The sequence below is a fragment of the Apostichopus japonicus genome, chromosome 13, assembly GCF_037975245.1.
Source record: "Apostichopus japonicus isolate 1M-3 chromosome 13, ASM3797524v1, whole genome shotgun sequence".
NCBI lineage: Eukaryota > Metazoa > Echinodermata > Holothuroidea > Aspidochirotida > Stichopodidae > Apostichopus > Apostichopus japonicus.
Window position 1 is genome coordinate 23779444 of NC_092573.1, and position 17595 is coordinate 23797038.

Below are 17595 nucleotides of genomic sequence, written 5' to 3' on the forward strand. Positions count from 1 at the left end.
AACAGTCAATTGTTTACATTTAACATCAGCGTGTCACATGGTTGGTATGTAGGACTTAAAAGTCAGTATGTTAGATATATATATATATATATATATATATATATATATATATATATATGTATATATATATATATATACATATATATATACATATACATACATATACATATATATATATATAGAGAGAGAGAGAGAGAGTTCCCATAAGGTGCCCATCTTTTCATTTAATTTGATTCCCTCTTATTATGCGACATTCACGTCCATGATAGTAACAATCTTGCAATTGAAAGGCCATACCAACTTTTCATACAGTGACGATCGACTGGTAGCCGACACAAGCCTATCCTTGTCTCGGCATTATTCGGGCCATGACGTATTGATAACTTACAACTCATATGATTTCTATTCAAGTCCGAATGCGCTGCGTTTCTGCAAAGTTATGTAATAACGGTCGATTCGGGAGGTCAGATTCGCAGCAATTCCATCAATTCTTTAATGTCAAGTGTTTCACAAACTTAGAAACACTAGGCAGGGAAGAAGATAATGTATTTTCGCAAATGATACAAAGCAGAAGCTGTACGTGCAACAGGTTAATTGCTATCCTATTGAGACCGAGGTCACTAATGACCTCAGAGAAACAAAATATGTAATAGTTTTATTTTTCCTCCGTGCCAGGAGGTATTTTGATGTTTTGTCTCATCATGTGGATTGCAACAATTAAAAATCATCACACCTCCGCACAGTCTTCACTGCATGCATTGAAGTGAATTGTTCAGTTCTACAGGTGAGCGGGCAACTGGTGAGCTGCCATCTTGTTTTACAGTCACTGTGGGAGAAAACGACTTTGTTCTGTCAAAGAGGATAAACTTGTAAAATTTGTCTCATTACGCTTTGACACTCGGCCGGAGCGCTGCGCATTTGCGATCGGAACTGCAACTTCATTTTGACCTTGTTCTTTCATGAGCATATAGTTGATAACTTGCTCCATATCTAATCACATTGTCGCAGTTGGTGTTTTTAACATACAGATTGCCACAAGGAACCAAATAATAAAAAACGTAATATCGTTTCATGAAGTGAAACTGACTGAGACGATAAAATCCATAAACATAACGGCGAGGAGTTCTGAACAAAGCAACTTAATACCGTATAACTAAACAAGTATCTAGCTTTGAAATAGATATCACAAGACGGAGACAATAGTTTTCCTATCGCAGATGTAACTTTTCAAGAAAGGTACACCTTGCAGAGAAGCCTTGAAGGGAAAGCTGTCATATCACAAGAATACTTCTATCATCATGTTCTTAGCTAGACAGATACTTCTCTCCTTGTCAATATTGTTCACTATTATCATCTCATTTCGTGTGGCAAAATGTTCTCAACAATGTGAGCGTTTTTTTTCCACGTTAAACTGTAACGGGCAGACGAGAAATATAAGCACGTTTCCTTCGGAGTCAACCCTACAAGGATACGTAACACTACTTGTTACTTTCACTAATATATCAAGTCTTCAGAATGGATTAGTGATCCTTCCACCATTGCCTCAACTAGAGAAACTGGTGTTATTGTCGAATGGTATTTTAGTCTTAAATGATTCTCTCGTTGAAAACAATCTACAGATTAAAAGTTTTCATCTTCAATCTAATAAATTATCATCAGTACCGATCAAAGTGTTTGAGAATCTACCAAATCTCACGTACCTTGATCTCTCCTATAATAACATACTAACTATTCCAGAAAATGCTTTTCATACAAATCATAATCTTGAGATTCTGTTTGTAAATGGTAACGACTTAAATCAAGTCCATCCCGACGCGCTGAACGGCGTCTTCAGTTTGAAGTATATACATCTGTCCAGTAACATTTTGAATCGCTTTTCCTTTGAAGTATTTCAAAAAGTACCAGAATTGACCAACCTATTCGGCATTTACCTGGAAGATAGCAGTATCACGAAACTCTCCAATGTATCCGTCGAAGTAACTTCCTGTCAAACTCTAAGCTTGAGAGGAAATCTTTTGCAATCTTTGAAGGGCTTCACTTTGAGTGGGTTTACTGGCCTTAAACTGCTATTTCTTGACAGAAATCAGATCTCTGTGATAGACCGATTTGTTTTCGGTTTTGAAGACCATTATAATCTCACTGTTCTTCTTCTAGCTCGAAATAACATTCATAGAGTCCCGGTATCATTTTTACGACAACTTCCCAGACTTGTTACATTAAGTCTTGAACAAAACAAACTAACTCAACTACCTAAGGGCGCTTTCCGATATAACATAAACATAGAGGTCATAAATTTAAGCAAAAATCAGATCCATACAGTACATGGTCTCTCATTTATTGGTATCCAAAATCTTCGAGTTGTCGATCTAACCGTCAACAACCTCTCAAGTTTACCAGAGCAGCTATTCGATGTCATGGATCCATTTGTGCTTGACATTGCATTTAATAATTGGACGTGCAATTGTAATCTCTTTGATTTCCTCACATGGTCATCTTCTGGTTTTATTCGCCCTACGTTAACAGTATGCGTTGACCCAAGATATGGTAATCAAAGTACAACTGTTGCTTTTCCTTTCCATATTTTCTGCGAATCAGAGATTACCACGGTAACCAGTCTTGATCATGACGACCATACAGTTAGACCGACTTCAAGCGGTTTTCTGTTTTCGGAACGCGTGACTTTGATCGTTTTTGTGACGGTTGTAGCACTGGCCCTGATATTTTTAGCTTGTGTAGCACATTTGATTACTTACCTTTCAAGAAATGACTCTGCGTAGTCAGTCGAGAATGAGTGAGAAAGAGAGAGGTGAGGGGTTCAATTCCCCCTCCACGCACACAAATTAATAACAGTTATTAAGCACAACTTCGCGTGAATACCGTACCTCTTTTATTACCTCATTTATACATACAGAAACATGTCATGCATGTCAACGCTTCGAGCAGCGTTGCTGATGAACGCGCTATTTAAGTATTATTTTTATTATTATTATTATTATTATTATTATTACTATTATTATTATTATTATTATTATTATTATTATTATTATTATTATTATTATTATTATTATTATTATTATTATTATTATTATTATTATTATTATTATTATTATTATTATATTCGCCTGGCAGCCAGAAAAATCACGAGGCCGGGTAGTGTTTTTAGTCCTTATTAATTCATCCGGTTGAAAGGAGAAAAAGATGATGCACTCTTTTGTTCTCCCAACAGCCCGATGAATATTGAGGGCACTTCAGTTGAAGCTATAGTATTGTATTCAACTGCCGTGCTTGTTCCGCCTGTTGTCGGTCGAATAGACATGACCACACCTATAGTTCGTACTAAACGAGAAATTTATAATACTCATACTTACAAAGTGCTTTGGTGCATAACATGAAATTCAGTTTCATAAATGTTGCACAGTGTCCTACCGGGGCTGGGCAACAAGTTACTGGCATGACTGAAAACAGGGATGATCTACGACAGCATATATTGCTAGGTTTATATAGCCTAGGTCCCCTAGGCTAGGTACACACATGATAAGTTGTTTGTAGTCTGCTGGAGTGGAAAGCCAGCGATTCGCTAGTAGTACATTGTTGAAAATGTAGAAAATGTAGTAAATGAATTGGCGTACGTATCCAAGCTCCTTACTGTTAGGCCTAACTTTAGAGGAGTTCGTTTCATAACATAAATAAATCGCCTTAATTACCAGGTACATGAATATTGCCAAGATTTTCTCAATTCACCTCTGCGTTGATAAGAATTGGGCCTGGGACAGCTGAAATCTATCCACGTCACCGTTATATATAGCGGTCTGAAGTGTTTCTATCATATCATGTTGCCACAGTTCGGAAACTTTTCTTACGGAACGCCATCTGTATAACCACGTTAGGAAAGAATACGATGAATTTCTGTGATTTAAGTGTGTTACAATTTAAAATCATCATGTTCAACAGCAAAATAATCATGTTATGTTTCAATATCAAATAAAAGAAAAGCACATTATGACATGTTACAACTTAATATCAGCATTTTTGTAATAAATAAATTAAATCAACATAAATTTGGTTGGCAGCAGGTTCCCCCTATCTGCGCTTCATTCTTTTCACAAAATTAAGAATCGGTATCAAAATGCTACGATAACAGTCAATTGTTTACATTTAACATCAGCGTGTCACATGGTTGGTATGTAGGACTTAAAAGTCAGTATGTTATATATATATATATATATATATATATATATATATATATATATATATATATATATATATATATATATATATATATATATATATATAGTTCCCATAGAGTGCCCATCTTTTCATTTAATTTGATTCCCTCTTTTTTATGCGACATTCACGTCCATGATAGTAACAATCTTGCAAGTGAAAGACAGTACTAACTTCATACAGTACAGATCGACTGGTAGCCGACACAAGCCTATCCTTGTCTCGGCATTATTCGGGCCATGACGTATTGATAACTTACAACTCATATGATTTCCATTCAAGTCCGATTGCGCTGCGTTTCTGCAAAGTAATGTAATAACAGTCGATTCGGGAGTTCAGGTTCGCAGCTGTTAATCAGCAGTTCCATCAGTTCTTTAATGTCAAGTGTTTCACAAATTAAGAAACACTTGACAGTGAAGAAGATAATGTATTTTCGCAAATGATACAAAGCAGAAGCTGTACGTGCAACAGGTTTATTGCTATCCTATGGAGACCGAGGTCACTAATGACCTCAGAGAAAACAAAATATGTAATAGTTTTATTTTTCCTCCGTGCCAGGAGGTATTTTGATGTTTTGTCTCATCATGATGGATTGCAACAATTTAAATCTTCACACCTGCGCACAGTCGTCACTGCATGCATTGAAGTGAATTGTTCAGTTCTACATGTGAGCGGGCAATTGGTGCGCTGCCATCTTGTTTTAGAGTGGGAGAAGACGACTTTGTTTTGTCAAAGAGGGTAAACTTGTTAAATCTGTCTCATTACCTTTTGACGCTCGGCCAGAGCGGGACGCATTTACGATCGGAACATTTCATTTTGACCTGTTCTTCGTGATCATAAATAGTTGATAACTTTCTCTATATTTAATTACATGATCGTCGTTGGTGACTTTAACTTACAGATTGCCACAAGGAACCAAATAATATAAATAAACGCAATATCGTTTCATGAAGTGAAACTGACTGAGACGATAAAATCCATAAACATAACGGCGAGGAGTTCTTAACAAAGCAACTTAATACCGTATAACTAAACAAGTATCTAGCTTTGAAATAGATATCACAAGACGGAGACAATAGTTTTCCTATCGCAGATGTAATTTTTCAAGAAAGGTACACCTTGCAGAGAAGCCTTGAAGGGAAAGCTGTCATATCACAAGAATACTTCTATCATCATGTTCTTAGCTAGACAGATACTTCTCTCCTTGTCAATATTGTTCACTATTATCATCTCATTTCGTGTGGCAAAATGTTCTCAACAATGTCAGCGTGTTTTTTCCACGTTAAACTGTAACGGGCAGACGAGAAATATAAGCACGTTTCCTTCGGAGTCAACCCTTCAAGGATACGTAACACTACTTGTTACTTTCACTAATATATCAAGTCTTCAGAATGGATTAGTGATCCTTCCACCAATGCCTCAACTAGAGACACTGGTGTTTTCGTCGAATGGTATTTTAGTCTTAAATGATTCTCTCGTTGAAAACAATCAACAGATTAAAGGTCTGCAACTTCAATCTAATAAATTATCATTAGTACCGATCAAAGTGTTAGAGAATCTACCAAATCTCACGTACCTTGATCTCTCCCATAATAACATACTAACTATTCCAGAAAATGCTTTTCATACAAATCATAATCTTGAGATTCTGCTTGTAATAGGTAACGACTTAAAACAAGTCCACCCCGACGCGCTGAACGGCGTCTTCAGTTTGAAGTATATACATCTGTCCAGTAACATTTTGAATCGCTTTTCCTTTGAAATATTTCAAAGAGTACCAGAATTGACCAACCTATTCGGCATTTACCTGGAAGATAGCAGTATCACGAAACTCTCCAATGTATCCGTCGAAGTAACTTCCTGTCAAACTCTAAGCTTGAGAGGAAATCTTTTGCAATCTTTGAAGGCCTTCACTTTGAGTGGGTTTACTGGCCTTAAACTGCTATTTCTTGACAGAAATCAGATATCTGTGATAGACCGATTTGTTTTCGGTTTTGAAGACCATTATAATCTCACTGTTCTTCTTCTAGCTCGAAATAACATTCATAGAGTCCCGGTATCATTTTTACGACAACTTCCCAGACTTGTCATATTAAGTCTTGAACAAAACAAACTCACTCAACTACCTAATGGCGCTTTCCGATATAACAAAAACGTAGAGGTCATAAATTTAAGCAACAATCAGATCCATACAGTACATGGTCTCTCATTTATTGGTATCCAAAATCTTCGAGATGTCGATCTAACCGTCAACAACCTCTCAAGTTTACCAGAGCAGCTATTCGATGTCATGGATCCATTTGTGCTTGACATTGCATTTAATAATTGGACGTGCAATTGTAATCTCTTTGATTTCCTCACATGGTCATCTTCTGGTTTTATTCGCCCAACGTTAACAGTATGCGTTGACCCAAGATATGGTAATCAAAGTACAACTGTTGCTTTTCCTTTCCATATTTTCTGCGAATCAGAGATTACCACGGTAACCAGTTCTGATCATGACGACCATACAGTGAGACCGACTTCAAGCGGTTTTGTGTTTTCGGAACGCGTGACTTTGATCGTTTTTGTGACGGTTGTAGTACTGGCCCTGATATTTTTAGCTTGTATAGCGCATTTGATTACTTGCCTTTCAAGAAATGACTCTGCGTAGTCAGTCGAGAATGAGAGAGAAAGAGAGAGGTGAGGGGTTCAATTCCCCCTCCACGCACACATATTAATAACAGTTATTAAGCACAACTTCGCGTGAATACCTCATTTTGTGACCTATGATTTATAGTCTAAATGTGCCTCAGAATGCAACATTCACGTCTAAAAGTTTAGTTTCTATGGGGAAGGATCCTCCACTTGCGAGTCCGCTTCAACGACATCAGAGCCTCGTCCGTCAATGAAATATTGGCCCCAAGACTTACAAGCATGGCTATGGCGGGTTAGTTTCTGAGCTCCAGTGAGTAAAATCATTCTTTTACACGGGTATAACATTTTTGAGCATTTCTTCAAGAATAATCCACATAATCGGACTGCCCTTTTCGTGAAAATGCCAGGACATGGAAGAAGAGGCCGATTCTCATGGGCAAATAAACAAAATTCTGCACAGCCGAAATCCCAGACCACGCCTAAGCAGCTTGGGAAAGCCCTCGAATTTCAGGTGAAACGATTAGACTCATTAGAAATAAAGATGGCGGCTAAAATCAAAGAATGCGAAGAACTCAACCACAGAGTAACACATCTCGAAAAGGCCTTGAACAATACCTCATCGGACACAAACAAGCTGGAAAGGATGCCTGACGGAACGATTTCCGAGTTGTCGGCATACCTCAATTTGAAGGGGAGGATTGTGAAGCGATCGTCAAAAGCACGGTAACTCCTCTACTTCCCGATGCTCCAAATATCTCCATCGAGCGATGCCACAGAGACGGCAGGGGGGGGGCAGGGGGACAGAGCACCTCACATACTGGTTCGATGTCACTCCTTTAAGGATAAGGTCTTCGTTATGACGAACAGACGGACGGCGCTGGTAGGACAGACATTCTTCATCGTCGACGACGACTTAACCAAATAGATTTGACTGAAAAGAAGAAATGGTCTACCCAGGTGAAGAACCTCTACGATCAGGGAACCAAATAACGTTTCACAGGAGGGAAATTGCGTGACATCAGTGAAGAGCCATATTCATTTTGAACTTATATTTCATTGGCAATAGACTCCTGTATCGTTGTGTCATAATGACAGTATGTCCTCATTAATTGTAAGTTATCCGTTGTATATTCAATACTCTTTTATTTTTGACTCACATGTAGTACAGGCTACCCTCACTATATATGAGCCCATACTAGTGCTATTGTTTTGGTTCATTGAATCACTTCATCTGATTTGGGGTGAAAAGAACCCCCCCCCCCCGTGTTATAAATGCGGGGGGTCTTCACCCAGTTGATTATTTTTTCATATTTTTTGTTAAGCCATCTAAGGTGTGTTATTGTTTGTACAATAAATTGTACTGTAGTAGGTTATCTAGTGGCCTTTTATAATATTATATACTTTTTTCATCATGGCTTTGTTATGTGTTAGTACTTTTAATGTTCGTGGAATTTGGCAGCATAAAAAACGCCGAAAGATTTTCACGTTCCTCCATACTCTCAATAGAAAGAAACTCATAGTATAGCAAGCGATAATTCAAATCCTCTTCGCCGTGGTACTTCAATTCTTAATGAAGAGATTAGGATTATGCAGTATGCAGATGATACTACAATTTTTCTTGATGGTTCCCACACTTCTCTGAGTGAGATTGTTCATATTTTTAGGGATTTTGATTTGGCATCTGGCCTTAAAGTAAAATACTAGGAAGCCTTATTTTATAGATAGTTATGATCTTAACTAGACCAATGGCCCAATCACTGTATTGGGTATTGTGGTTACTAATGGCAGTTTGTCTATCTTTTTCAGAATCTTCCGAATCCGCCTGAATATTTCATTAAGTTGATTGAGTCGATTATTTATAAGTATATTTGGTCAGGAAAACCTGATAAAATTAGGCGTACTACTTTAAAAAATTCCTATATCCAGTGGTGGGTTAAAAGCAGTTCATCTTAACAGCTTCATTGATGGTTTAAAGTGTACTTGGGTGAGGCGATATCATGACAAAAGTGTTGCATTATGGAAATTAAGCTTCACCGTTTATCTAAGAAATTTTTGGCAAACATCGTTTATTTGTTTGTAATTATTCGTATGAAGACATTAAGACAACTAATATTTTTTTTTAAATGATGTTATCCATGCCTGGTCCCGTTTTGCATTTAAGAACCCAAATTTGTAATTTCAAGGATCAAATCATTTGGAATAATCATTATATTAAAGTTGATCATAAAGTTTGTTTTTATAAAGCCTGGCAGGACAAGGGGATTACATATTTAAAAGATTTATTAGATGACAACTATTGTTTCTTATCACACTCGTCGTTGACAAGAAAGTATAACTTTAATTGTCCTCTTACAACGTATTATGGTATTATCCACGCAATTCCCAGTCATTGGAAAAGGGTTATTAACCCAGGGTGATAACAATGGGGTGTCTTTACTAGATTATATTCATAACATGCCATTCCTTTCACGTTATATATATCATCTGCCTATCCAGAGATTCGTAACACCACCGAAGTCAATCTCTTAATAGAATTTGTACTTCAATATAGGTGAGCTTCAGTGGAGAGATATTTTTCAGATTCCTTTCCAGTCACTTAGAGATACTAAGATTCAATACTTTCAGTTCGCTTTGTACATCGTATTTTAGGCACTAATTATTCACTTTTTTTAATGAATAAGGAGGATTATCCACGTTGTACGTTCTGTGGTGAAAGAGATGAAACGCTAGTTCAGTTATTTTGGGAGTGTAATATTACCTCCAACTTTATTTTAAATGTTTAGCAGAAAATATTAAATAGACAATTTTTTTTTTCTCTAAGCAAGATATATGTTTTGGTTATCGTCTTCAAGCAAAATACCTTATGAATTTCCTTATCTTTCATATGAAGTATTATATTTATCAGGAAAAAATGAACAGTGGTATTCCAAATACGAATGCATTCTTCAATAAGTTCAAATTCTTACTACAGGTGGAGAAATATCTTCATAAGTGCGAAACTCGCTCTCCCATTTCTAACAATAACATTTACGCAACATTTTCTAGTTGTTCTCCTCATTTTGATGTTTAGGTTTTCGGAGTCACTATGTATTTGTCCTATTTCAGTTATACCTTTATTATCTGCTACGTGGGAATGTTTATTATATATTTCGAAATTCGTGTGAATCTAATATATTTTGTTAATCGATCACTTTAATTTTCACAATTATGGTCGCAATTTAAGAAATAGCTATTGTTTAGTTACGAAAATGGAAAAACAAAATTGTACATTGAATTCAAAGTTTGAATAAAAGATGGCAAAAACAAAATATAAAAAAAAACTTACACTTGAATACAAAAAAAAAAAAAAATATTGGTCCCTCCCCTGGTAGTCTTGTCATTCTGCTTGAGTTAGGTGCATGTCGTGTTCTTATGCATTTTGTTTGCATTAAGAGGGAAGCTGATTAACAAAACAAACGGCTGATAACTTGAGTTGAAAAATGTTTTTTTTTTTTGTTGCTTTTGTGACAATATTTCAAATATTTATTGAAAGAGGAAAGTAATAGTAATAATGCATTTTTTATTAAATTGTAACATTCTGAGATGAAAGTTAATGTTTATTTATTGTGTTGTATGAATGGACATCAACGGTTAATCTACGTTCGCAGTGTAATGCACGAACGGGGGTATAGATCGAGCGATGCATGCACGAGATTCGTCGGTCTGGTGAAGGTTATCATAGCAGAAAAAAATAAATAATTGGTAACTCTTCCTATGGTAAAATAATTAAAAATAGAGAGAAATATACGAACATCAAACATCTTCCAAGCTCATCAACTCACCCCAAATTTTCCGAGATATAAATTATATTGTATATCAGGGGTTCCCTAACTGGGGTGCATGAAACCCCAGGGGTGCGTGAGTCCATCCCAGGGGGTTCGTGAGACGTTTCTGAAAGTCAAAACTAGAGTACTTTTTGTTCAACTAAAATCTGATATATCATATAATTTAGTAATGTAAAAAAGTTGTATACCTATCAATTAACTCTTTTCGCGTTCCATAAACATATGTTGCCATAGTAGTACCATACCGTACATGTGATCAATAATTGAAATATGAAACTGACACAGGTCGCATTACCTTGGTGAAGTTGGTGTACGCATGACAGTACGCTGTGAAGATAAAGAGCTGAGTAACTGAAAGCTGTTGGCCAAAGTAATTATTATTATTTTGGAATTCCAGATGACCTCCATTTTGCCCGACACAAAGCAAAGTTATCATAAATTCATGCTTGGAAATTATTGTTGAGTGACAACATGCAGTTACTAGTCTGTTTTAATCTGATATAACAGTTCAATATTACACTATGAACTTGATCTGTTACGAAGCACTGTTATATGCGTATTATAGTATAACAATGACTCGAAAAGTTGGGGGTTCGTGGACAACTCTGACACCCAGAGGGGGTTCATGGGGGGATAAAGTTAGGGAAACCCTGTTGTAGATGATTACCACGAAGTCGAGCTAGCTAAGAATACGATCAAAATTGATCCGCCGTTACAAAAAGGCCTATTTTGTTAGTTAGTTAGTTTGTAAGTTAAGAATGCTTTAGTTTTATTATGACAGTTTGTGTAGGTATTTCGATAACAAGAATGGGAATATGTCGAAATGGATAAAGACTCCGCCTATATTGCTATCGCTGGTGACAGATTAGAAGATATTTTAAAACCTAGCATGAAAAGATATTTTTTCAACGAAGAGAAACATTTATGGTTTTCCAGAGTCGATACCAAGGAACATGCAACGGTATGACAAAAGAACCCCCAGATTATATAAAGTTGAATGGCAAGCTACGGGTATTATTGCACTTATTATAGTAAAATCTATTACTGTTTCGGTGGCTAGACAGGAGATAAATTTAGTTGCAAAGGCGGATGAACATAAAGAGAATTTCAAATCAATGAGGACAAGTACAGGAAAGTTTTACATTCCAAAGAAACACGGATGGGCAAAAATGATGGGTTCAGATTTAAAGCAAACAAAATCTTTCATATACGCCCTCACGAAAGACTGTTACAACTTACATACCTTTATGCTAAGTACAAAATACATGATAGGGTTAGAACGACATAACTCGATATTATACACATGATGAATGGTTATGAGTGCAATAGTGCAAATATTTCATGAGTTGAAAGATGTAGTTTGTTCCATTCAACGAGGCGCAGCCGAGTTGAATGGAACAACTTACATCTACCAACATCATGAAATATTTGCACTATTGCACGAATGGAAACCATTCATTATTTGTTTTATACAACACCTTCAAATTTGGATATAATTGGATGTAAAATGCACTCATGCAACAGATTGTTTTGAACAGACATGTTTCTCTGCTCTCTTACCATTGAAAAAAAGTGCTATCAAAAAAGTAAAAACCATGGTTCTATTTCATAGAGTGCAATAGAACGAATTTTGCATGCAATCGACGAGCAATTGACCAATCAAATGGCCGGAATATAATTAGGTGTTGTATAATTGGGTATATGGCATGATACAATATGACACAAAAGTGTTGGTGTGTTTCTTTAAAATCAACAAAGACCACGTGATTAAAAACCTTAGTTGAAGAGTTTCCTTTCTCATTAAAAATTATTCTTAGATATAATGATGTGTAATAAGAAAGAAAAGAAACATATCGAGTATATATACTTTATTGTATACTATGGATAAATTGTGAATATTTCTTGCGTTAAATAGAACTAATTATCTTCTCCTTTATTACTCATATTAAAGCCTTTGTGTCTCACATGTTCCACATATGGTAGTGTCCCATCTAAAATCGCTGCCAGCGCGTACGTATATACGTTAATAATACATAGTAGCGCAAAAACACACAAGAGTCTCGAATATAGAAGATATTCTCTATATTCCAACGCATACTAACAATGAAAATTATATGTACACACAAGCCAATGAGGAAACGTTGTGATATCATATGACGATTGTAGAAAGTCAAAATGGCGACCCCCATGTGATGAGCAGTAGATTCAACTTTTGGAACTGTTGGCGATATGTGCCCTGCTTGTATGACGCCAGTCATCGGCATTACAGTAATAAGAATTTAATAGCTAGAGCTTACCTCGAATGATGTAATGTTATTGTCCCTAATCTTGGTAGGCCTATATATCAAATATACCAACCTAACAATATGTGATATAAATTGCAACATTATATGCTGTGAACACGTTATCATCTACTTTTAATGGGCACCTGTAGCTCTATTATAATGCCCTGGTATGCTCTCTGTGAGGACGAGAACGAGAACCCCTTCTCAACTCCCTGCTTCTATCAACATCATTTATACGTATTAGTTGATTTGTAACATTGGATTGTATGGTAGGGGGGGGGGGGTGCGTCCATTCCAAATTGCTATTTTGGAACCACTGTTAGGGTTCCTAATATCGGCTGTTATTCCATTATGTGTGTGTTTTTTACATTCCTGTTGCTATTTTGTGTACACTTATGTATGAGAATAAGAACTAACAATTCAAACTAGAAATGAAATAAAATGTGGTTCGTTTTTTTTCAAAATGTACATACTCCAAACTTTGTTTCAGTCATTTCTGTCTCAACAGAAAAACACGTTTTCACTACACTATTCAGTAAGCTACATTTTCGATATTACAGAACGTTTTGTTATACATATATACTCTGTAACATGATTGTTAGCATGTTAAAAAAGTCCATTAAACAATTATACATTATATTTACTACATGATCTGCTCAAATAATGCGCACATGTTAACATGAGTGATAAAGAAGATCGAGAATTAGTTATATAACGCAAGAAATATTCACATTTTATTCATAAAATAGTAAAGTTTAATTTGCTCATTTGATTTTGTTCTTTGTTAAACAAATTTACTCATAACACTAATTTTCAACAAAAAAGAGAACTTTTCAAAAGAGGTTTGGAATCCCGTGGTCAGCTATGTTGGTTTTAAAGAAGCACATCTACTCTTTTGTGTCATATTGTATTATGGCATATAGCTTAATATCGAGATATGTCGTTCTATAACCCCATCAAGTAGAACTTTGTACTTAGCATAAATCCCTTTCTCGGTATTAGTCGTACCATGACGTAAATTAATACCTTACACTCATAAGATTCCCACTCAAGCCCTTCCATACTGATTGGTCTTGTGCGTATACAGGCTTAATAAACATTTCCTTCCCTTTTGTCGAGTAAAGATACCTACATGTAGGCTCATTTCGAGCTCATTCGAAACTCTGAACAACGCTTGAGTCAAAACAGTGCCTTCTTCCTTTGAGACTTTGATGTCGTTCACTTTAAAATAAAAGTACAGGCGTAAACTATCAAACGCTATCAAAATAGACGGTAAGTATGTAGAAAGGATACATATTATATCATAACATTTAAATTCAGGGCTACGAATTGCACTAAAACGTTAACAATACAAAGAATACAGTTTGCAGAAATACGAGAGTAGCTACCAATTGCAACCTAAAATTTATGAAACAATATACACAATACCTCCACCTAAATATAGAAAACATATTTACCAGTCGTTGCATCTTCCCGTTTCCAATGCGATACTGATACAACGCTATACGTTACAGACAACGCCCAACGCTAGGTACACGTATGACTCGACACGCATGACCGCGTCTAACCCGTTGCCTCAGAGTTTAACCCTCTGACCCGTATAGTCCATACTGGACTGCGTGCAAGAATCAATGCTTACCTGGCGCTACATACCGGCCCCAATAAGCTCACTTCAAGTGGCTTATTCCAATAATAAATAACATTTACCTCTAAAATCGGAAAACAAGTAAACCTTAAGCACCATCAACACAATTGTTTTTCTTCAATATAACGAACAACGTTGGATATTACAATATGTAAACATAAGATTAAATCTCAATTACAGAATTCTACAAGACAACTATACGCATACAAAGCAAGTCTTGCACGATTGTCCAAATATAGAAGGCATTAGCATAATAACCAATCAACTTTTCACAAACTTGGCAAGGGTTATTTCTAATCAAGGTTTTTTCCACTTTCTTGATACCGATTAAATATAACTGAAGGTCCACCAACCAAACTATTACGAGTCGTGTAGTAAATATTTTTGTTTTGTTCGTTAATTCATCGAAAACTTGGATATTCAGAAACATTTCATTGTCAAGCCAGGAACAGAAATTCCATCCTTGCAAGCATCTATATTTCTTTTTTGGTAAAAGTCCGATTTGCGCTGCGTTTCTTGAAAGTTACGTAGGCTTATATCTGTCGATTCGAGAGGTCAGGTTCCCAACTGCACTTTTTATTGCGTAACGTTAATTAAGAATAAACAGTATTAAATGATTGGTATAATGACTTAATTATGGTATAACCCTATCGCCGGATGCACTCGGCCAACGGTCCCGTTATTCGCTTGAGTTGTACCCCCCTCCCCCCCCCCCCCGAGGAGCCAAAAATTTGAAAACGGACGATGCTCTGATGTCGTTGAAGCGGACTCGCAAGTGGAGGATCCTTCCCCATAGAAACTAAACTTTTAGACGTGAATGGTGCATTCTGAGGCACATTTACACTATAAATCATAGGTCACAAAATGAGGTATTCACGCGAAGTTGTGCTTAATAATTATTTTTAATTTGGGTGCGTGTGGAGGGGGAAGGGGGACCCCCCCCACCCGCCACCCGCACCTCTCTCTTTCTCTCTCATTCTCGACTGACTACGCAGAGTCATTTCTTGAAAGGCAAGTAATCAAATGCGCTATACAAGCTAAAAATATCAGGGCCAGTACTACAACCGTCACAAAAACGATCAAAGTGACGCGTTCCGAAAACAGAAAACCGCTTAAAGTCGGTCTGACTGTATGGTCGTCATGATCAGAACTGGTTACCGTGGTGATCTCTGTTTCGCAGAAAATATGGAAAGGAAAAGCAACAGTTGTACTTTGATTACCAAATCTTGGGTCAACGCATACTGTTAACGTAGGGCGAATAAAACCAGAAGATGACCATGTGAGGAAATCAAAGAGATTACAATTGCACGTCCAATTATTAAATGCAATGTCAAGCACAAATGGATCCATGACATCGAATAGCTGCTCTGGTAAACTTGAGAGGTTGTTGACGGTTAGATCGACAACTCGAAGATTTTGGATACCAATAAATGAGAGACCATGTACTGTATGGATCTGATTTTTGCTTAAATTTATGACCTCTATGTTTATGTTATATCGGAAAGTGCCATTGGGTAGTTGAGTTAGTTTGTTTTGTGCAAGACTTAATTTTACAAGTCTGGGAAGTTGTCGTAAAAATGATACCGGGACTCTATGAATGTTATTTCGAGCTAAACGAAGAACAGTGAGATTATAATGGTCTTCAAAACCGAAAACAAATCGGTCTATCACAGAGATCTGATTTCTGTCAAGAAATAGCAGTTTAAGGCCAGTAAACCCACTCAAAGAGAAGCCCTTCAAAGATTGCAAAAGATTTCCTCTCAAGCTTAGAGTTTGACAGGAAGGTACTTCGACGGATACATTGGAGACTTTCGTGATACTGCTATCTTCCAGGTAAATGCCGAAAAGGTTGGTCAAAACTGGTACACTTTGAAATATTTCAAAGGAAAAGCGATTCAAAATGTTACTGGACAGATGTATATACTTCAAACTGAAGACGCCGTTCAGCGCGTCGGGGTGGACTTGATTTAAGTCGTTACCTATTACAAGCAGAATCTCAAGATTATGATTTGTATGAAAAGCATTTTCTGGAATAGTTAGTATGTTATTATAGGAGAGATCAAGGTACGTGAGATTTGGTAGATTCTCTAATACTTTGATCGGTACTGATGATAATTTATTATGTTGCAGTTGCAGACCTTTAATCTGTTGATTGTTTTCAACGAGAGAATCATTTAAGACTAAAATACCATTCGACGATAACACCAGTGTCTCTAGTTGAGGCAATGGTGGAAGGATCACTAATCCATTCTGAAGACTTGATATATTAGTGAAAGTAACAAGTAATGTTACGTAACCTTGTAGGGTTGACTCCGAAGGAAACGTGCTTATATTTCTCGTCTGCCCGTTACAGTGTAACGTGGAAAAAACACGCTTACATTGTTGAGAACATCTTGCCACACGAAATGAGATGATAATAGTTAACAATATTGACAAGGAGAGAAGATTCTGTCTAGCTAAGAACATGATGATAGAAGTGTTCTTGTGATATGACAGCTTTCCCTCCAAGGTCTCTCTGCAAGGTGTACCTTTTGAAAAGACACATCTGCGGTAGGAAAACTATTGTCCCCGTCTTGTTGTATCTATTTCAAAACTAGATACTTGTTTAGTTATACGGTATTAAGTTGCTTTGTGAAGATTCTAACTCTTCACCGTTATGTTTAAGGATTTTATCGTCTCAGTCAGTTTCATTTGATCATCCACAAAATGGCGATTTGTTTTACTCTTTGGTTCCTTGTGGCAATCCGTAAGTTAAAGTCACCAACGACGATCATGTAATTAGATATAGAGAAAGTTATCAACTATTTAGGATCACGAAGAACAGGTCAAAATGAAATCGCAGTTCCGATCGTAAATGCGTCCCGCTCTGGACGAGCGTCAAAAGGTAATGAGACAGATTTAACAAGTTCATCCTCTTTGACAAAACAGAGTCGTCTTCTCCCACTGTAAAACAAGATAGCATCTCACCAGTTAGGACCGA

At 36.6% G+C, this 17595-nt stretch overlaps 3 protein-coding genes across 3 annotated transcripts; 2 read left to right on the forward strand and 1 right to left on the reverse strand.

The window, feature by feature from the left end:
• Nucleotides 1–424: 424 nt before the first annotated feature.
• LOC139978202 (uncharacterized) lies at nucleotides 425–3008 on the forward strand. The gene has a single exon (XM_071988140.1). The coding sequence runs from the start codon at nucleotides 1299–1301 to the stop codon at nucleotides 2775–2777; it is 1479 nt and encodes a 492-aa protein (XP_071844241.1). The 5' UTR covers nucleotides 425–1298; the 3' UTR covers nucleotides 2778–3008.
• A 2368-nt stretch (nucleotides 3009–5376) lies between these two features.
• Nucleotides 5377–15275, forward strand: LOC139978200 (uncharacterized). Its single transcript, XM_071988138.1, has one exon. It carries the CDS (start codon nucleotides 5399–5401, stop codon nucleotides 6875–6877), a length of 1479 nt encoding a protein of 492 aa, XP_071844239.1. The 5' UTR covers nucleotides 5377–5398; the 3' UTR covers nucleotides 6878–15275.
• Nucleotides 15276–15331: 56 nt separating this feature from the next.
• LOC139978201 (uncharacterized) lies at nucleotides 15332–17589 on the reverse strand. The gene has a single exon (XM_071988139.1). It carries the CDS (start codon nucleotides 17079–17081, stop codon nucleotides 15603–15605), a length of 1479 nt encoding a protein of 492 aa, XP_071844240.1. The 5' UTR covers nucleotides 17082–17589; the 3' UTR covers nucleotides 15332–15602.
• Nucleotides 17590–17595: the final 6 nt, after the last annotated feature.